This window comes from Rhinatrema bivittatum, chromosome 4 (assembly GCF_901001135.1).
Source record: "Rhinatrema bivittatum chromosome 4, aRhiBiv1.1, whole genome shotgun sequence".
Classification (NCBI taxonomy): domain Eukaryota; kingdom Metazoa; phylum Chordata; class Amphibia; order Gymnophiona; family Rhinatrematidae; genus Rhinatrema; species Rhinatrema bivittatum.
The window spans coordinates 224,758,790-224,780,008 of NC_042618.1; the positions used below are offsets into that span (position 1 = coordinate 224,758,790).

Sequence of the window (21,219 nt, forward strand, 5' to 3'; positions counted from 1 at the left end):
TTGCCAAGCGCCATTTTTATGTGTACTGGAGAGGTGTGGCCAAAATTGATTCTGAACAGGAGGATAAGCTGTTTTGTAATTAATTAGATAGAATAAATCCTGTTTTTTCAGGATTGATCGATTTCGGAGTTGGACTACCTGGTCTCTGCTGATAACCATTCAGAATCTAGACCCACTAGTATTTGAAGATATCTGTCATTAGCTACAGCAACGGTTAATTGACTAAACTTCTGGCCCCCCTCATTCATCGAGACAGCTACCTATAGTTAAGAGCTGGCTAGCCGGCTAAAGTTGTTCCCCCTGTTTTCACCCTGTTAACATTGTTAATGAACCCAAGTTCTTGGCTTCCTAGTTTAATGTAATGCCTTGTTAGCGCAGGTTTTATGGTTTAATGTAAACCGAATTGATTTGTAACTTGTTACAAGAATATCGGTATATAAGAGCCCCTAAATAAATAAATAAATAAATAAATAAATAAATAAATTTGTGGCTCTGTCGATGCTACCTACATTGCTCATAACGGGGGCTAAACATAGCATTACATCAGGTACTGAGGATCCTCATCAAGCTGCCCTGCCACGATGGGGCCCTTTTGTGGACTATATATATATATATATATATATATATATATATATATATATATATATGCCAAAAGCTCAGAAGTATCAGTATTGCTTGGTAAGAGTAGACCACTTTAGTAAATAGACCAACGCTTACCCCATGAAGACCAACACTGCAGCCACAGTGGCAAAAATACTGCTCAAGGAGTACATTCCCAGCGGGGTGAACCTGAATGTATAGACAGTGACCAAGTGCCCGAATTTCATAATAAGGTGATAGAACATGTAACTACACTAATAGGTATGAAATATAGATTGCATTGCCCTTATCATACTCAGTTCTATGGCCAAGTCAAAAGAAAGAACCAGATGATAAAAACTAGGCTGGCCAAAGCAGCGGAGGAAACTGGACTTTCCTGGCCAGATGTACTTCCAGCAGTATTACTCAGTATAGAGGTTTCACAGCCAGGACCACCAGCTTGAACCCTTTTGAAGTGGTCACTGGCCATCCAATGCCTATACCTCCTGTACCAGGAATAAATTTAATTGAATGTGAGCTGTCTCATCTGACAGAAGCTATGGGCTTGATTTTCAAAAGCATTTATATGCTTAAAACTGGGTTTTATACATGTAAATGTACTTAACCTATATAAGTGGGCTTTTGAAAATTGCTTCAATATATGCAATTGAATTGTCAAAAAAGGTTTTACCCATGATTAAGTGCACTTAAGACATTTAAATTGCTTTTGAAAATTGCTACAATAGTATGTTACATTTACGTGCATAACCTCTTAGAAAATTCACCTGTAAGATTTCGTACGTTAAAATTTTGACTGAAATTATTTCTAAGACTGCTCAACAGGTTAGTATAGCATCAGCCAAGGCCACGAGTCGATATTGCACATAGGATACAAACTGATTATTCTGTATTAATAAGAAATTTCCTTTGATCTAAAGCCATAGAACCTCACTGGAAAGGACCCTACCAGGTACATCTGACCAAGTCAACAACTATGAAAGTGTAAGGAAAGAAGGCTTGGATCCATGCTATGCACACCAAGCTTGCTACTATGGACCAGGCCAAGAAGTTGATGCAAACTGCCATTGTCCTCCAGTTGCAGAAGCAAAGAGTGACACTGGGAGTAGGCCCAGGGTTTGTGTTCCGGCATGATAAGCTCCCTTCCTCTGCTAAGTGCATGGGTTATAAGGAATCCTAAAACAGAAAAGAGCCAATCAGATCCCCACGAAAATTACATACAAAAGAAAAAGGAATCCACAAAAATGTATCAACAAGAGAAAAAGGATATATTTTTGTGGATTCTTTTTTCTTTTATATAGAATCCCACCATGGCAAGGTTCCTGGTTTTTTGTTTTTTTTTTTCCATTGTCATGGGATCTGTTTGGGTGACATATTCTTTACCTTTTAACTTGTAAATTAATACCAATCAGGCTGGTAACTTAAGTAATTTCTGGGTGTGTATATAGGTTAACAGGAAGGCAGCTGGACACGTATTAATGTTCTACCAATCTGAGGAGGTGGTTTTGTTCGCTCTGACCAATTCAACAGCTTGCCAGTCATTCTCTCTTGCTCTTCCGGCAGCCACACCAGAAGTGTGCATTCAAAGAGCTTCCTCACTTTTAGATGCATACCCCGGACCCTACTGCAAACAGACTATAACTCTACATCCCAATGTCATCTGGAAAATGCCAGGAAACTGGGGATGCATCACGTGTAAAAGGAATGAAACTGTGCCTATAGACTTGTGTGCGTTTAATGATACCCATACTTTGCATTTACTAACACTTCACCTTCCTCCACCTCTTATAATACATCTCTCATTGAACGTTAGGCTTTTTTTCTGACTGTGCAATCTTGGTTGGAATTTACTGATGCAAAGATATGCTCCACTTCTTTAAGTCTACATATAACTAACCCCATGGTATATTTCCTTGGTAATGGTTAGGGTGACAAATGTATAGGGAAAAGGGGTACTGTGGCTTTAGAATTTATTATAGCCCATTTAAACTGGTATTTCTCACCTGAAGTCAAATTTTCACCCACACATTGAACAATGTTGAGAAGGTACAGATCCAATTAAGGATCGACCCACTGGTTTCCATAGCTTTGTGCATGCCCTTATCCCCCAGCTTGAAGTTTCCAAGCTGGAAAATCTCTCAGGAACTTCTCTGCTCTTCTTGGCCAGTGAAACAGTTAATGGCCTAGAAGACATACAAATGGATGTCTCAACCCTTGTTAGTGTGATAATGGAAAACTGCCTTGCTCTGGACTTATTATTAGATGAGAAAGGTGGTGTCTGTAGATTTGTTAATGCCTCTGTGGTTCCTATGTTGATCAAAGAGTATACTTAAAAATAGCTTTCTCAGTTCTTAAGGATATTTCATCACAGGCCCACACTCCTCTCCAAGGTGCATGGGTTTGGGACTTCCTTGGTATTGGATCCTTGTTGGAGGGCTTGGGACATAAGTTAATGTATATCATCATTATTGCTGTTGCACTTATGAATTTTTTTTTATCTGCCTGTGCCTCTGATATGAATGCCTAAGTCTCTGCCAACAGTCAGCTACTTGGTTTTCTATTGCTGCAATTATCCCAGAACATGTATGATCTCTTTTTGAAATATCTTCTCCCCCTCCTCCCCTTTTTGACCTCCTCCACTGATGAAAAGGAATACCAAATACTAAGGATTGGCCTCAACTGATATCTCTAGTATGGCCACACGTCACCTTTCCTTGTCTTCTATGATGAATAACAGCCCAGCTCACCTTTTCTGCTCCACGGGTCACTCTGCACAGGTCAACCTAAGACACGGGGCCAGGGATTTGCTTGGAACTTCTGACTTTTATTGACATATTAAAAATGTTAAAGGGGGATATGTAAAGAAGATTGCAAAATCCTTGGCCACAGGGCAGTAGCATTTAGACTAAGAATATTTACTACAGTCAGGAAAATAAGCTGCAAAGGTTAAAAGTGTTCAACAGGCATGGACATTGTTTAAAAATCCAATCCGAGACATGCAGTCCAGATGTATTCCATGCATTAAGAAAGGTGGAAGGAAGGCAAAACGATTACCGGCATGGTTAAAAGGTGAGGTGAAAGAGGCTATTTTAGCCAAAAAATATCCTTCAAAAATTGGAAGAAGGATCCATCTGAAGAAAATAGGAAAAAACATAAGCATTGTCAAGTTAAAACATTGATAAGAGAGGCAAAGAGAGAATTTGAAATGAAGTTGGCCATAGAGGCAAAAACTCATAATAAGATTTTTTTTAAATATATCGGAAGCAAGAAACCTGTGAGGGAGTCGGTTGGACCGTTAGATGACCGAGGGGTTAAAGGGGCTCTTAAGGAAGATAAGGCCATTGCAGAAAGTCTAAATGAATTCTTTGCCTATGTGTTTACTAATGAGGATGTTGGGGAGGTTCCAGTTCCGGAGATGGTTTTCAAGGGTGATGAGTCAGATGAACTGAATCAAATCACTATGAACCTGGAAGATGTAGTCAGCCAGATTGACAAACTAAAGAGTAACAAATCACCTGGACCGGATGGTATGCATCCTAGGGTACTGAAGGAAATAAAAAATGAAATTTCTGATCTATTAGTTAAAATGTGTAGCCTATCTGTTGCGCCTGTCGGTCGCAGACTGCTGTGACCTCTGTTGCTCAGCTCTCTTTTTCCTGCTCCAGTGATTTTGAGAAGTCTTTCAACCTTAGCCTGCAAATGCCGCTCTCCCCAGTGTCCCCGGGATGGCATGGGTGATCCTGTACGCCATCTTGATGACAGAGTTCCCTAGAGCGCATGATCATTTGTGTGTGATTGAGAGCTTGTATGTAAATGAGATAGCATGTGTGTGATTGAGAGAGAGAGAGACTGGTTGGAGGTGATGTCTTTCTGTGAAAGAGAGAGACTGGTGTGTGTGTGAGAGAGAGAAACTGGTCAGGAAGATGACTAGGGTGTGTGAAATAGACAGAGACTGGTCAGAAAGATGACTGGTGTGTGTGAGAGAGACAGAGACTGGTCAGGGAGGTGACTGGTGTGTGTGTGAGACAGACAAACTGGCCAGGGAGGTGACTGGTGTGTGCATGAGAGAAAACTGGTCAGGGAGGTGACTGGTGTGTGTGTGTGTGTGAGTGAGGAAGAGAGACTGGTTAGGGAGGTTATTGGTGTGTGAGACACAGACTGTGTGTGAGTGACTGGTTGTGGGCCCTAAGGAAGAGGACTGTGAGGACAGAGCTTTAGCAGCCACTGTTGCTTCTGGTGTGTGCTAATGGCCTGCAAGGGAAAGGAGTAGGAGAGTTGCTGGAGAGGGTAAGTAAAGGTGTTTTTTTAAGTTTATTTTTCTTGATTGACTGCCATTTTAATTATTGGGTATTATGTGATGTGTCTGCTGTTTTGAAATATTTTATTGATATTTGGACAATTTTAAATAATTTTTATGAGTTTTTAATTGTTGGATGTTATTCTACTCATCAGCTGTTTTGTAACATTTATTAGTATAGGTTTACAATTATTTTTGTGTGGGGATCTATAGCAGCTTGGCTTATTCTGTTTTCCTAATAGGAAGTGTATTAGTGTTTAGGATCTGGTTTAATATTTGTAGTGTTGCCTTTTCATAGAAAGGGTTGTTACTGTTTGAGTGTGTGCCATAATACAGGTGTAACTTTGTGCGAATTAGTTTGTGTGCAGTTTTGCAGATCCTGGGACTGTGTTAGGTGCTATATTTCTCTTTCCATTTCTCCAAGTTTGCACTGCATGCAGAGAGGCTTTTTTGGTTTTCCATTCCAGTTTCTGTCTCCATATTTATAATTTGTGGTCTTTCTGTACTTGGTGAAGGTCAGTTCTGTGTGTGACCGAGGTGAGGTATTTTACTAGCATGTAGGCATTTGTATCAATATTATTTGTTGTGTTTTCTCAATAGGACATGCATTAGTGGTAAATTACTGTCTATTCATAAGGAAGGCTATTGTGCCTGGTACTAAAGGGAGTTTGTTTTGCTTTTACGGAGATGTCATCAGAACCAGAATATCTTTCTTGTATGGTAAGTTGGATGGGTAATGCCCTAGCTCTGCTCTGCACCCACTGTTGGGGGGTCGACGGGGTTCCTGAGGATGCAGAGTGCATGTTTACATTTAGCCCCGTGATGGTCGCATGTTCAGCGTGTCCATGCATGTGAGAACCATCTGTCAGGTGTGACTCGGCTGAAAAAAAAATTGAGAACCTCTGCTATAGAGGGCTGGGTATTCCCTAAGACATTACTGGCAGCAGTTCTGGCAAGCAGCCCTACACCCCAGGGAGAGCCCCAGAAAACTATTTCTCACCAATTGAAAGATGCCGGTTGGAAGTAGCACCAACTGGATGCAAGGTCGGGACTGGAAGAGGCCCATCAGATACTCCTGGAGCAGTTCCTAGACAGTCTAGACTGGCCCATGTGGAACTGGGTTTGCTGGCACACTGGGCTCACTTTGGAGAGAGTCCTGGAAGTGGCGGAAGTCTTCCACCAGGAACAGCCAATGCCCGCTGGCAAAAGGGGCTTAGAGAGGTAACCATTCCCCGGTGTGGGACAGAGGACCTCAGCAATGAACCTCCAAGGAAGGGGGCACGGCCTCCATACCCACTTTTCAGATGCCAATCTCATCCACATGTTTTAACTGTGGACAGAAAGGACACTTGGCAAAGGACTGCCGGTATGGTTGAAGCGTGTCTAAGGATGTTAGCTTGGTGACCCAGCCAACGCCCGAGGAAGAAGTACACATACTAAAAAAAAAATACTCTGAAGCAGCGATGCCCCGCAACATGAAAAAAAAAAAAAGAGAGAATCCGGAGAGACACAAACAACCCAGAAATGGCACATTGCAGACACTCTTCTTCTTGTGGCCTTTGTGGAGCCAGTAACCGAAGAGCATTTAAGTGAATTTGAAAGGGCAGAAACCTGACTGGCCCCATAGGAGGGTTCTTTCTGTAAAAAGACAGGTCATGCAAAGGTGTGTGAGTGCAAATTAGCGGAACAACGGGAGAAGGAGCAAAGAATGGGGACAGAGCCCCAGAATGTTAATGACATGTGGGAACACGCTTGGGATCACAAGTTGTCAAAACTCCAAAGCTGCAGTTTTGTGGGTGTCCTGCGTGTATGACATAAGGACTTTATAATCCAGGTGGAACTGGAAGAAAACTCTATCTAGGCCTTGGAAGATTCTGGCTGTAGCAAAATGCTCATTTGCCAGGACATACTATGTCAAGGACACATTAACTGTAAGAAAAGGGAGATATTGCCATGGGGACTAACAGAAGCATTCAACTTCCCACATCCACTTGATGACTGCCGCAATTCAAGCCATGTATTAACCCAATTTTGTAACCTCATGGAAACAACTCATGAGTGTTAGGGAAAATACAGCTGGAAGCGGGAGGCACTTGAGATAGAGCTGGGGTGAGCTCCGGGCACATCTGGACGCTCGATTTGACAAGGCAGAGCTAAGGGGAAGGGTATGTAACAGAGTGTGCTGACAATTTCCTCACTCTGTCTTAAGGAGTCCAGGTCAGATTTCTAATGCAGTCCTCCTTAAGGCAGAACGCCACAAGAGATTCTAGGCCTAGAAAGCTAGAGGCGGCCCCCAGGGAGCTGGTAGGACCTGCTGTACAGAATATGTTTACCTAACAATTGTGCCTGACGCACTAGGTGAGCCACTATTTTGTTTCGGTAAGAGTGAAGCACTGTAAATAAATATTTGCATCAGATCTGGACTAGTTAAGTCTCGTTGTGTTCCTGGGCTACTCCTGAGGTCACAACAGGCCCGAATACACTACATAAAGGTTGCTTCCTCTTTCCAAGACTGTCAGTGTTTAGTGTCTATTTCTACAAGTGGGGAGGCTGAACCTTAACAATGGAATACATTTTACTATGAACATGGTTTAGCACAAAGTGCTATATTATAGTTGATTTTTGCTCTAAACTCATATTAAGTAATACATGCAGGTACCCTAGAATTTATAATTTACTTAAAAAATAATAATTCCTAAAATCTATTTATATAATGCTCTATCATATTAAAGTAATTCATATGTGCTCTTTTGAACTCTATTCAATATATAAAACATGGAGAGGCTGATATTGAAATGGCACTTAGCCAGTTAAGTTGGACTTAACTGGATAAGTAGCAGCCACTGTATATTCAGCGGCCACCACTTATCTGTTTAAGTCACTTAATCAGCTAAATTCTTAGCCGGCTAACTTGGGAGGGGGGGGGGGGGCAGCAATGGGCATAACACGTTGGTGCTACTTAACTGGATAAGTTATCTGGCTAAGTAGCGATATTGAGCCTTCACTGGTTAAACCATCCGGCTGAGTTAGACCTATGCAAAAGCAGGTCTAAACTTAACTGGGTAATATTTATCTGACTAAGGAGTGATTTATCCCATCTAAGTTAGCTGGATAACTATATCCGGCTAACTTTGATTTTTGAATATCTACCTCTGATAGAACAACAAGAAATCACTTTATGATGCAAAGGGTGATGGCGGTAGGAGGTTTATTGTTTTATTCATAGATTACTAGACAAGCTTGGAAAGTATAAAATGTCTATATTTTGGTGCTTAAAAAGCCGGAACATGGAAGCACTTTAGTCCTGTTTAACATAGTAACAAAATAAAGTAGACGATGGCAGAAAGAACAATTGACCCTTTCAGTCTACCCGGTTATTCCGACTCAAACTGCTAAGGAGGTATCCCAGCTGCCAGCCATAGTGTGGGACTGCCTGTAGGATCTCTCTCCCTCTTTATTTCTTCTCTTATATCACTTGCATATGAGACCCTCTGATGGAAAGAAGAGTATCACATGCTGTGTGTAGGCTTTTGATTGATTGCTGTGCATACAGAGTGCATCTAACAATGGATATACTGCGCACACATATGCTGCTTATTACAGATATACAGCCTAGCATCCATTCTGGGGGTGAATGAAAACTCACGTGCATGTGCCAGACTGAGGGCCCAGAGCCGCAGGTAGGAGGCTGTGTTGGAGATACAGCCCAAGCAGTACTCAATGGTGTGGATGCACTGATGAACAAATAGGTCTCCGAAATTGAACTGTAATAATAATAACAATAATAAAAGATGACAAGAGTTTTTTCACTGACCAGATTAATAGAACACAGCTTGAAGTAAGCTTCTCCTAGGTTCATCAAAGTGAAATTCAGCTGTTGTAATGTGCTATCCAGTTAAGTCGCCTACCCTGCTGGTGCCATATGTTCAGAATAAGCTCATTCAGTCCTGGTTTTATAATGTTGCAGACGTGGACCTGTAGCCCTGCTTTTCTCAGAGAACTCAGAATTACAAGTTCATGCATGCGATGGGGGTAAAACCAGGACCATAACCGCCTTTTCTGAAGAAACGAGAACATTTTTGGGGGGCCCTCCCTTTGCACCTGCCATCACTCTTTCACGCACCTCTTCATCGTGGCCTCCATGGCCTCCGTGGCCTGAAGCGTGAGAGTGGTTTGGTTGAACAACTTCCACCTCCGTGTCATCAGACTGAACTCCTGGGTTAGGAGGTGATTGCAGCTTTTCAAAAAGAAAAAGACAAAACAGTTTTGCTTTATTCCAGTTTACTGTTTTTGCTTATGATAGATTTAACTGGTCACCAGCTAAGTGCACCATAAGAAATAAGGAATGATAAGGTGCAAACTTTTTAAAGCAATAATGCACAGGCACGTGTTAGCCATTCTCCGATCACTTCCCACTTAAACTACTGCTCCTCAAAATTCTTCCACTAAACCATCTCCCCTCCTCCACCAACTACAATCTATTTGAAATTCAGCTTCAGAACTCATCATCCTCTAGTGTTATCACAGCCATGTAGCCTCTCTTCTCAAGTCACTACATTGGCTCCCCAATCAGTTCTCCATATAGTTCATGCTTCTCTGGCTCACCTACAAATATATTCACTCTGTAGCTCCTCATTACCTCTCCTATCTTCCCCTACACCAGTCCTCATCAATTTAGTTCATTGATCGCACTGCTCCCTTCTCTATCGCCAACTCCTGACTTCAGGCATTCCGCTTTGCTGCAATGTATGCCTGGAACAGACTTCATGGGTTGGTGCTGCTCTGGCCATATTTAGCTCTCGCCTTAAAAAAAAAAAAAAAAGCTCCTCTAAACTTTAAACTCTGGCTCTCCCAGCAGCTTCTTCCTGTTCGTTTGGACCTCCAGTTCCATCAGAAAAAAAGGCTGGGCGCCATGAGCCTTCAATCGCAAATTATCCATGGATGTTTTCCCTGTTTTATATGCTCTCCCATCTTACTTTAGACCAGTTATTGCAGCCATGGTCTTTAGCTAGGGGCCATGCACCAGGACGCCTTCTGGAACCCTGCAATTATGGGCACTAAATCCAGCCACTAGGTGTCACCACTGCACAATGACCAAGACATCCTCCTCCTCAGGATCTGTGAACAATCCACAGAGTCCTCAGACCCAGGCAGAGACCAGAACCAGGATTCGAACCCAGGTCCTGCCACATGGCGGTGGGTAACACTGCCACTGAGCAGACCCCAGCCTCGTTGATTTTAATTACGAGGTCGCAGTTGAAAAGTTATCTGGACAAACTCTGGGATTCAAATTTCCTTCCCCACAAACCGGCAAAATGTTACCCAGATAACTTTTCACCCAGGTAAAATTTAGCTAGGTAAAAAAAGAGGAAAGGCAGGGGGGTACACCAGAATGGGATTTAAGTTTAGTCAGGTAGTGCTGATATTGAGGGCTACCTTGATAAGTCTTGTCAAACAAAACACAGTCTTAAAGTTACCCGAGTACATTTAGCTGGGTGCCTTTTGCCAGATATATTCAGCAAGAAACTCACCTGAGTGAGTCCCATTGAGTATCCCAGTTAACTTTACCCAGGTAACTTCCCACTTAGCTCCCCACTCAGCGTGGACTTCTGTGTTTTCTATAATAAATACATTTCCTGAAGCATTTCTTGACTAGACTGTAAGTTCCATGGAGCAGGGACAATCTCTTATGTGCATCTGTACGGCGCTGTAGATATGATACTAGTATTAGTAATTTAAGTCAGTTGGGATTTTTTTAAATTTAAGAATACTTTATTGATAAGGCTATGTAAGTACAATAAGTCAGCAAACAAAATAGTACAATTCTAAGTAAAAGAATAAAACACAATAATTAGACTAGTAAAGATATGTGGAACTGGTAATACAGATCTATCATGGAACTTAGGGAGATGAAACCTGGATTGAATTAGGAATGATACAGGTAAGTACTAATATATTTCAAGACTCAAATAGGCCATTTCTTGACAAACACACACACACAGATAGATAGAGATAGAAAGATAGATAGATAGATAGATAGATAGATAGATAGATAGATATAGAGATATATAGACCCTAGGCAGCCCCTGTCAGATTCCCATGAATCTTCACTGACTTGTGACAAGGATACAAGAGAGAGAGAGAGAGAGAATTAAGCAGTTAGCAGAATACTAAACCTGCCAGTCCAGTGCAGGTTCCCTAGCTCTTGGCTAACACTAAAATTAGCAAATGGGATTTAGCTTGAAACATAATTTTCTATTTTCTGCTATCTCCAGGTCACAAACTGGTGGAAAGCAGCAGAAGGCAAAGCAGTCACAAAGAAGCAGAGAAGATTGTTCTTTTAAATAGCAAGGCTGGGGATATGATGTACATGTAGGGGGGCAATTTTCAGGAGCCCACCTAGATTCAAGGTAATTTTCAAAGAGAAACTACCCAACAGTAGCACTTATTTGCCACCAGAAGCCATCACCAGCAGGGGAAAATGCGAAAGAACCTCTCTGCCCCCGCATTAAACTGACTGCACTGGCTCTTTATACCTCTCCTATCCTATCCCTCTATTTTAATGCAAAGAAAGGCACAGTCGGCTCTATGTATCTGACAGAGAAGGTGAGGGAAAATCTCCCCCATCCAAAATCCTAAAACGCCACCTGGTGACCCTACCCCCTCAGGCCCATCTGACTGAAAAAACTAGATCCAGAGCCTTCACTGCTACAGCACCAGATCTGTGCGACTTTCTCGGCCTCTCCTTGAGAACTATCTATAAGCACGTGGCATTCCACTGAAAACGTGGCTCTTCACTCAGCTGAGCCACGGCCTGAGCGGAAAATCCCATATGGCTCAGTTAGCCAACTGACAATGGTTTGACTGCTGACCAACGGACATCAAACTCCCGGTTCTCATTACATCATAACCAGCTCCCGCAGGGTAACCACACTTGCGGTATATCACATATTTCTTCCTCTCGTTTTACCATGCCAATTTCAAGAAAAGACGCTCCCACAACTCCGGTGTCCTACCGCCATATTTTTCAAACGGTTTCAAACGGAGTTGTGGGAGCGTTTTTCTTGAAATTGGCGTGGTAAAACGAGAGGAAGAAATATGTGATATATACCGCAAGTGTGGTTACCCTGCAGGAGCTGGTTATGATGTAATGAGAACCGGAAGTCGAGGAATGTATCTGTACATGTGCGTCTAATGGTTCTTGGACGCACAGGAAAATATACATGGGAATACTTGAAAAGAATGTATTGAAGATATATGAGCAGCGGTGAATATTTAGTTATGCTCTCCTGAAGAAGCCTGTGAAAAGGCGAAACATGTTGGGAGGATGAAGAGAGTATAATAACATTGTAAGAATTCACATAAGAAGAGATTGTGATCGTTGGTAGTGATGAAAAATTTTACAGCATAAGAAGAATTCATTTCTGCTCTTGAGAAGCTACTTTGAAGAAAAGAAGGGTGTGATTGTAAAAAATAATGAAGATAAGAAATCTCAATACACAAGAAAAGATTTGAAAAATGTTTTTAGCTAAGATATGTGTGAATGGAAGTATGAATGGTTGGTAAGTAAGGGTTGGGAATTTTTTATATTGGTATTCCTTTGGTCTATTTGAAATTTAGAAGATTTTTAAGGAGGTTTTTTCTATAATATCTTTGGAAAAATGAATAAAGATTTATAACATATATCAAACTGACTTCAAGCATTGAAAATTAAAGTAATATGGATACAGTTATGTTACTATTGTCAAGCACCCATTGGCACAAAAAAAATGTATTTCTCCTTCAAAAACAAAATATATGGTCTTGAAACAGTCCTTACATGGTGCCCTATACTAACCATCCTACACTTTTAAATGGCAGCTTTCAGAGCGGGCATCTAATTGCAAAGTCCGCAGATTCCTTTTATTCATGGATTTTGAACCAGTTTTCACAGGGAAAATCTTTTTCTTTTGAGAACTGATTGGATGAAAGTACCTGCTTAACGTTGCAGCTGCTTTTAACGCGGGCACTTTTTATGCGTGCATTCGAAACCTCAAAAGTGTGCATGTACTTGCTTGGCCTGCCGCAACCCCACTCCCAAGAATGCCCAGCCTATCTATCTGCAGGAAAAGATGCAACCATAATTTTCCCCAAAAGATAGGCTGGGCAATTTTTAACTGGTCCATTTTCATGGGTAAAACGCTTTTCATCCGTGGAAATAAGCTCTGAAAGTTGCCCTCTTAGCTATATAAAGCTCACAGCCCGTCACAAAGCGTCATCGGACTGCCCATCCCTTCATCCCTTCTATTTATTGACAACAGCCCCATGCTCTAAGGCTAGCAAACGCAAATGGGCAGAAGCAGGTCCTCACCATCCGCTGAGCTTTATTGTGCTGGGCTCGGAGGACAAAGGGCTTGATCAGCAGCATCCAGGGCACAGAGATTAGTGCAAATATCACCAAAAAACTCTGAACTTCTTTCTAAAACAAACAAAAGCAATTGCAGGAATTAGGCTCCATTCTCAAAGGGACACAGCACTAATCAAGATGTTCAAAACATCAATTTGTGGTTTCTTGGCCATATTCCCCTACCTCTTTTAGGTTTATTTGTTGATCTCTTTTTCTTATGTTTGAGCTAATACGGTTTTAAGGCCAATTTTCAGAGCGCTTTATCTGGCTAAATATGTATTTCCTGAGGTAGACTACTCCATCTGAAAGCTGTCTCCTCCCCAAGGCTGAAAGCATCTAGAGCAGTGATGGCAAACTCCAGTCCTCGAGTGCCACAGACAGGCCAGGGTTTCAGGATATCCACAATGAATATGCATGAGAAAGATTTGCATGCACTGCCTCCATTGTATGCAAATCTATCTCATGCATATTCATTGTGGATATCCTGAAACCCTGGCCTGTCTGTGGCACTCGAGGACTGGAGTTCGCCATCACTGATCTGGAGGTTTTTCCAGCCTTATACTTTAGGCCAGTATAAGAAGAGGCACTCCCAGGGGTGCATTCAGATCAGGGCTTCCCAAACTTTTAACCAATATGACCTCATTTTAGGCACTTGAAAATTCACACGTCCCCAGAGAACAGCCAAAACAAATTAGCAGGGATGCACTCCCCCTCCAAAAACCACTTCACTCTTACGCTCCCCACACTTCAGCTGATCCCCTCTCTCAGCCTCCACCTTCTCCAGAGGATCATCTGTCTTAACCTTCTCCCCTCCAGCAGATCCTCTCTTCTATCTCCAGGCTCCTCTCATCTCCTCAGCCCATCCCCTCTTTTTCACCCTGTCCAGCTCTTTTTGCACCCACACATCTGATCCTCTCACCACCAAGCCCTTGTTATAACCCTCAACTAATCCTCTTTCATTCCCTCCCTCTCACCCTATCTCCCATTCCCTCCTCAATCTTATCTTCCATCCAGTCTCTCTCACTTCCGAACCTCACCTCTGGCCCTCCACCCTTTCTTTCCCATCCTCCCAACTATTCCTCTCTCTTGCAACCCCCAATCAATATTCTCTCATTCCCCTCTCTCACCATCCATAGTCAATCCCTTTTCACCTGATTCAACCTTTAAACCCCTCCTCCATCTGATCCCTCCATACAAAAAAACCCCTTTTCCAAAAATCCAGACTTCAAACAATAGACAATCTATAGACATATCCATTTATTGCAAGTTTTTATGTACTTGGTTTAGGGTGAAACAAGAACAGTGGTCAAACCAGTCCAGCAATTTGGGAGCCTAACCATTCTGCATGTGTGCTAATCCATAGGAAGATGAAAAAGTGCTGCATATTTACACTCAGTTCTACAGCAATCAAACATACTGTATTTCTTTCTGACCCAAATATGGTAATAAGTTAAAAATAAATCACAGTGTTAGCATTTTTCCCTAGCAAATAGCTATAGGGAGAAATTTGGACTGCTACACCAGTCAAGTCTAGTGAGTTATCTCCATTTACCAGCAGATGGAGACAGAGGACACCCCTTTCTCTCCCTGGGAGGAAACTCAACCAAAGGAGCAGCCTGCAAGCTGATTCCCTGAGAGTTAGCTCAACCAGGAGAGTAGCCACAAACTGTCTCCCTGAGAGCAAACTGTCTCCCTGGGAGCAAGCTGAACTAGGGGAAGAAGGTGCAAAGACTATCACCCTGGGAGCGAAATAGTCCTGTTGCTTAAGTCCACCATCTCCTGGAGATAGATTACTGGCTTTGCTGGTGCTGCACCAGCCTAAATATCAGGTGATGATGCCACTGAAAAAGGTGTATCTATCTCCATCTGCTGGTAGGTGGAGATAACCCACATGTCTGGAGTGGTGTAGCAGGATGATAAGGACCATTATATCTACCAATATTTTGTTTCCTCTAAAACCTGTGCAGTTTACTTCTAAATTGTTTTAGCATTGTAGCTAGAAAAATGTTCCACAATTTCACCAATCTTTCAGGTCAATGTATGAAGCTATATAGTCCTTTGGAAAGCATTAGTGCACAAAAAGACACCAAATAATGCATGCAGTCTTGTTTCCAATATACAGCACATGCTATTTGCCAATTTTTTCATATGAAATTTAACTTTTGCAAAGCATAATGCAAAATGTAAGCAAAATAGTTAATGAGCTGAATAATTATGCTTAACCCCTTTCCTGGGCATATAAAATTGTGAAAGAAACTGGTACATTCGGACTGAGGCCTCTAATTTATTTGGTGGGTTCAGCAAAATAGGGTTATGAAGCTGGTGAACTGGACCCAGTTAGAAGTAGAGGGTTAGGTCCATGCTACTTGTCTGGCCAAGGAGTTATATCCATAACTCTCCCTTCCATTAACCTTGTCCCACTATAGCACATTAGTACTTCACCCTGAGATTCCACAAAATTCACTACACTCCAGGTTCAGGAGGGTCCAGCCAGCAACTATGTTCATTAAGTATAAAGAGTATACAGAGCATACTGAATTTGTTCAGAGATCATGAGATACTTAGCCAAGCTAAACATTCAATAACAAGGGTAATATTTGCATCCCAGGATTTCAACTACCTCCTTCCCCTTTAACGTTCTGGCATTCTTTCCACTATTCCACCACAATTCTTTCAAATTCCATTAAACTGAATGTAGGAAATCCTTGGTACCCGAGTATTAAGTCACAACTGACTTAATACTCAGGCACCAAGGATTTCCCCAAAGTAATAACTCCCCTTCTTCATCCAAGGACAGGGGCTTTGCACTCTTCAGATTCTCCTTCCTTTTTGAACACCAGAATCCAATGTGGGACATGGGACTCACATCCCTAACTTTTGGGGGGCAACTTAAGTCATTCCCCCTTCTACTCACTTCTCCTTCAACAGTCACACCATCGTTATTCCGATTCCACCCTTCCAGTAGTGTGCAGGTCTCTCTGGTCTCCTTCACACTGTGTGGTCTTATGGGGCATTTTTCCTTTTATAATAACCTCTTATTCCTAGCTCTTCACCATTTTTTAGGGGGAGGAATCACCTCTTCAGCCTTGAGCCTCTTTCTTTAAGGTGAAAAGACCCTGCAAGATCCCTCCCTACTAAGAGTATCTCCGGGCCCACTAGCCTGTGGGCTGGTTACTCCAGGCTTCTTACATCCTGGAGATCCCTCTCTTCCTCACTCTGTATTCAGAAAGGGGGCAAGTCCTGCCAAATTGACCTAGAATTTATACTCCTAGGCCACACTCAACTAATCCTGGCGCCCTCAACAAAGGAAAACCCACACCACAAAGCCCCCTGGTAACTTCAGATTAAAACATCGCAATAATCACAATGCAAGCCACAGTTTAGCACTATGTTTGATGTCGTCCAGCAGAACTGCATGCTCAATCAACATTTCTCCTCGTACCTTCAGAACAAGGGCACCCTCACCCAAGAACGTCTTGAAATATTAACTTGTGAACAGAGACACAACTAGTAATCCCATTATATTTGCTAAATTTTGCATGAAAAAGGTTTCTCAAAACTGCATTTTTCTACAAAATGACACTTTGGGGAGGTATTGTTAAGTTTCTTTGTAATTAATCCCACAATTTTAAATGGATTTTACCACACAAAAACTTGCTGCTCATTGTATTTGAATATTTAAATGAGCCAGTATTTATGTGGTACCAGCTCAGTCCCACAAATCCACTCACAGTTAGTACTCATATTGGCCCCCCACTGTGTGAAAAATCCCTATTTTAGATTCTGTACCCCTTTTAATCTTAGAGCATGCCCCCTTGTTCCACATCACTTTGTGTTTATTGGGGAAAGTGATCCCCACATGTAATACCATGAAAATTAAATAAGCAGTTGTTAGTATTGCTGCTTTAAGTACATCTAATCAGGGGATGTGGGGGGGGGGGGAAGAGATGGAAGGATGTTATATCAAAACTGGCTGAGAGTCTCAGTGCAAGAATGCTGGGATCCTAGGGTAAGCAAAGCTATTACCAGAAGGGGCAGCCAAGGTGAGCAGCAGTCTGTCCACCTGACCTGGTGTTCGAGTTTTCTTCCGACACACCAGGGCTTCCCTGCTGTTATAACAGCAGCTGAAGCAAGTTCTGGTGCAGTCCTTTCCGTGCAGCCGCCCCTCCTGGCCGCAACACTGGAGGGGGCACCCCACTCCCCTACAGCCTCGGCATTGCAGATGGGGCACCAATTAGCCCCAGGACAGTCCTGATAGTCAGCTTCCTCTCCTCGAAGGCACTATAGTGATAGCCAATCTGCGTGAACCTTAGTGTGCAACTCGCTCTTTACGTTCACAGGATTCACTGTTCCTATCACTTGGAATGCCTGAGAAGGGGTGACGTGTAATCAATCCATTCTCAGAGAAGGGACCTGTTATTGCAGGCATTCTCAGTGATAGGAACAGTGTTATGGAACAAGTTTCCTAATTATTTACGATATTTAGAAAACAGTTGAAGGCATAGTTGTTTCAAACTGCATTTTACGCTCCCTGATTATGAAAACTTGCCAGTGACTTTTTTGAGGTGGAATTGTTTTATAAAGATATTTTAAGTTGTATTTATTATTAATGTAGAATTTTTGTTGTATTTTAAGTTAATTTTAGTGTGTTTTATATTTATATTTGTAAATATTGATTGTAATCTGCTTATCACGATGGACCGTTATTTGTGGAATATAAATATTTTAAATAAATAAACAAACTGCTTTCCAGTAGGTCCTTGCACCATACTCTACTCTTGTCAGCACATTTTGTGGGTCACTGCAAGTTCCTTCCTATGGAATTCATCCTTGTTGTAAGAACACTTTTTTTTTCTCAGCCGGCACCGCCGGTGTTTTATACTCAGACTCTGCAATACATATGAAAGTCTGATAAGATAGTCACTTTACCTGATGCTCGTAGAGGGGAGCATTTGTTTTATCGCTGTAATTGAAAAGGAACATATTGATGAAGTGGATTAAGATACTTGGAGCACTCTGGCTAATGTAGACATCAAACTGGCACCACTTGAAAATAATCATGAAAACCAGGTATCCAAATAGACAGATAATAAAGATCATCTGAGGAATGAACTCCAAGACTATGTTGACGATATTCTTGAAGTAGCTGGAAAGACAAATGAATAGGGAATAGTTATTATTGGTACTGTGTTGTTATATTTCACATACATTTCATCTTTTCCTTTATTACCTGGTGTTTCTTTCTGCTCCTCTGGACTTCCAACTCAATTAGAACTGACCTCTATTGGGTGACAGCACCATGAGACTTCATTCGCAATTACCCGATAGGGGGAGGGAGTTGCAATTTTTTATATCCCCGCCTAACTCTGTTCAGCCACCACTGAAACAGCCCTCAGCCAAGGGCCACATACTGCAGCTCCTTCAAGAACCTGGCTAACATGGACGTTAAGCCTGGACACCAAGTACTGCAGCTGCACAACAACGGAGACTCCATTGCCCAGGTGCTGTGAACACTGTCTCCTTGGCAGCCCCAGCCCAGGCCAGCCCAGAGAGCAATAGCCATCCCCAGGAATGAAATCCAGGTCTTCCAAATGGCAAGGCACAGCATTTACCACTGAGCCTCTGGGTCAGCCTTTCATACACATTTTTTTAAGCAAAGTAGTAAGGTGCCTGGTTAAATTCACCCTGAGATTAGCAATGAAGATGGGAATATTAGTTCAAACGACAATAATATTTTTGTAATGGGGATATCTACACTCTTCACGGGAAGCAGGACTAGAGCCATCAGCTCATTCCTTATATTTCAAAGACTAACCATCATGTCCTGTTGTTTTCTGTACAATAATAACTCCATCTGGCTATGCTCCTTACTACGAATCTACAGACCCTCCAGACAGCTCCGTTCTATTGATAAATGTATTCTTGAAGTACCAACAGTAAAATCTGTAAGTTTAGCACTGACCCGCAAACGAGCTTTTTCTGTTGCCGGTCCACTATTGTGGAACGCTTTGCCTGAACATATCCGCCTGACAGCTAGCCGCATAGAATTTAAAAAACTGTTAAAAACTCATCTCTTCACTCAAGCATACAATATATACTAGGTTTATTACACTACATGATCCTGAAAAGTTATCTGATTATTTTATGAATTTTAATGTTTTGTATATGATTTTATGAACTGTCTTTGTAACTGTACAATATTGTTTGTGTATGTACTAACATGTAAACCGCCTAGACGGATAGTCCCCTACCCTTTGTGCGGTATATAAGAACTGTAAATAAATAAATAAATAAATAAATAAATAAATAAATCTATTTTATCTAATTTAGTCACTAGTGATCAGAGTCAGAAGTAAAACAATGAACTGGAGTTGAAAGGCTATCACAGTCTGCTCTGGACCATCACTAATATTTATCCTATTCTCTATTTCTGGCCTGTGTAAATTGTCATTTATACTTTTGAAAATAAAGCATAACAGCTGTAGTAACAGGGTATTTCCAAAACAGCAGAACCAAGGATCATGAGTTCCTGTCACATTTTCTTCACATGGAGAGACATAAAGGCTTGCAGCTAGCTCCACAGAAGAACAAATGTCTCTCAGAGCCCGCCTAGCACGGTTCAGAATCATGGCACTCTGCTGACTGCTGCAATCAGCATTCAAACATCCACAAAACACTTCAACTTACACGTGATTGAAAAGACTGAGAAGCACTCCAAAGACCATCTGCGAAATCCCCATAACAACGGACATCTTCATTTTGTAGGAGTTTAAGAAGGTCAGCTTGTTTATAGCAATGTTCCAGATCTTTGTAAAACATGGATGAAAAAAAAAGTGAGTTTCTCTAAGAAGGCTTAAGTTTTCTGGGATGGGTGGAGCAAAGACAGACATATACTTAGAAGTCCTGAATATTTTTTTGTTTTGGGGAAAAATGTCTGTAGAGACACCTAGTGGGTCTTTACTGGAAGCAACATCCCATCTGTGTAAGTAGAAATATTCCGATTTTTGTAACAATTCCCTCATGTGGGTTGCTAGAATGGGAATGTCCTGGCTTTATAAAAACCAGACACACCATTTTGTAGTGTGGATTTTTTAGTTGGCCTTTGAGGAAGCAAACGGGAATTCCTGCTAATTTCATTTTGTTTTAGAAAGGAGAACCCTTGGATCTTAAAGATCAAGATAAGGGCTAGAAGGATGACAGGGTAACTTCTTTATTATTTTCCTTTCCTTTGGACTTTATGTTGGAAGACCTTCCTTCATCTTTTGATGTTTACTGAAGTCTGGGTTTTATTTTTCATCAACCAACTAAATGCGCCAGGCCAAGGAAATTTAGGCACCATTATATGGAAAGTAGGCTTTGGGGTTTGTTTGTTTTTTTCGTTTTTTTTTAAGGAATTTCTCACTTAGGCCCCTATTTACTTTGTTTTTTTTTCCCCCATAGCCATAGAATGGTAGAAAACCTTTAGTAAATAAGTCCCTTAGAGAGATCCAAGGTCAACCGAAAGAATAGATTCACATTCATTCCTGAGAGGAGGAGAGAAATATGAGGAAAGGAGAATCGTGGTATCTTATCTGGTGTTGTCCACTGAAATATCACAGGACATTCTGGAGGAGATTGGATAAGAAGTACAGTCATGACATCTGGACAAATGGGACTAACAAATGTCTTCTAGTTTAAGTGCCCTATTCCACCAATTCTGGGAGGAAGCTCCAAAACACCCCTACAATTAGGAAAGGATATGGAAACAGAAGATCAGAATCAACCATCAGTAAAGAGTCACGGAAGTATTGGAACTGAAGTATGTAATGGACTGTATTGAACAAGGACTTGTAAATTGTTATTCATTTCACTTTAAAATCAACTATTAGTAAAGTTATGTTGGAACCACATTCCTCACCCAGTGTGATTACCCCCATAAGCCTTGCAGACTATTAAGACA

General features: G+C 41.6%; 1 protein-coding gene across 1 annotated transcript in view; it reads right to left on the bottom strand.

The window, feature by feature from the left end:
• ATP6V0A4 (ATPase H+ transporting V0 subunit a4) overlaps positions 1–21,219 on the bottom strand; it is an 89,917-nt gene that overhangs the window by 9,327 nt on the left and 59,371 nt on the right. The window contains exons 15-19 of the mRNA XM_029599767.1: positions 19,968–20,086; positions 18,210–18,426; positions 13,245–13,352; positions 9,018–9,131; positions 8,541–8,658 (exon numbers count right to left, since the gene is read on the bottom strand). Of these exons, the coding sequence (XP_029455627.1) occupies positions 8,541–8,658; positions 9,018–9,131; positions 13,245–13,352; positions 18,210–18,426; positions 19,968–20,086 (676 nt within the window). The remainder of the gene's footprint in view (positions 1–8,540; positions 8,659–9,017; positions 9,132–13,244; positions 13,353–18,209; positions 18,427–19,967; positions 20,087–21,219) is intronic.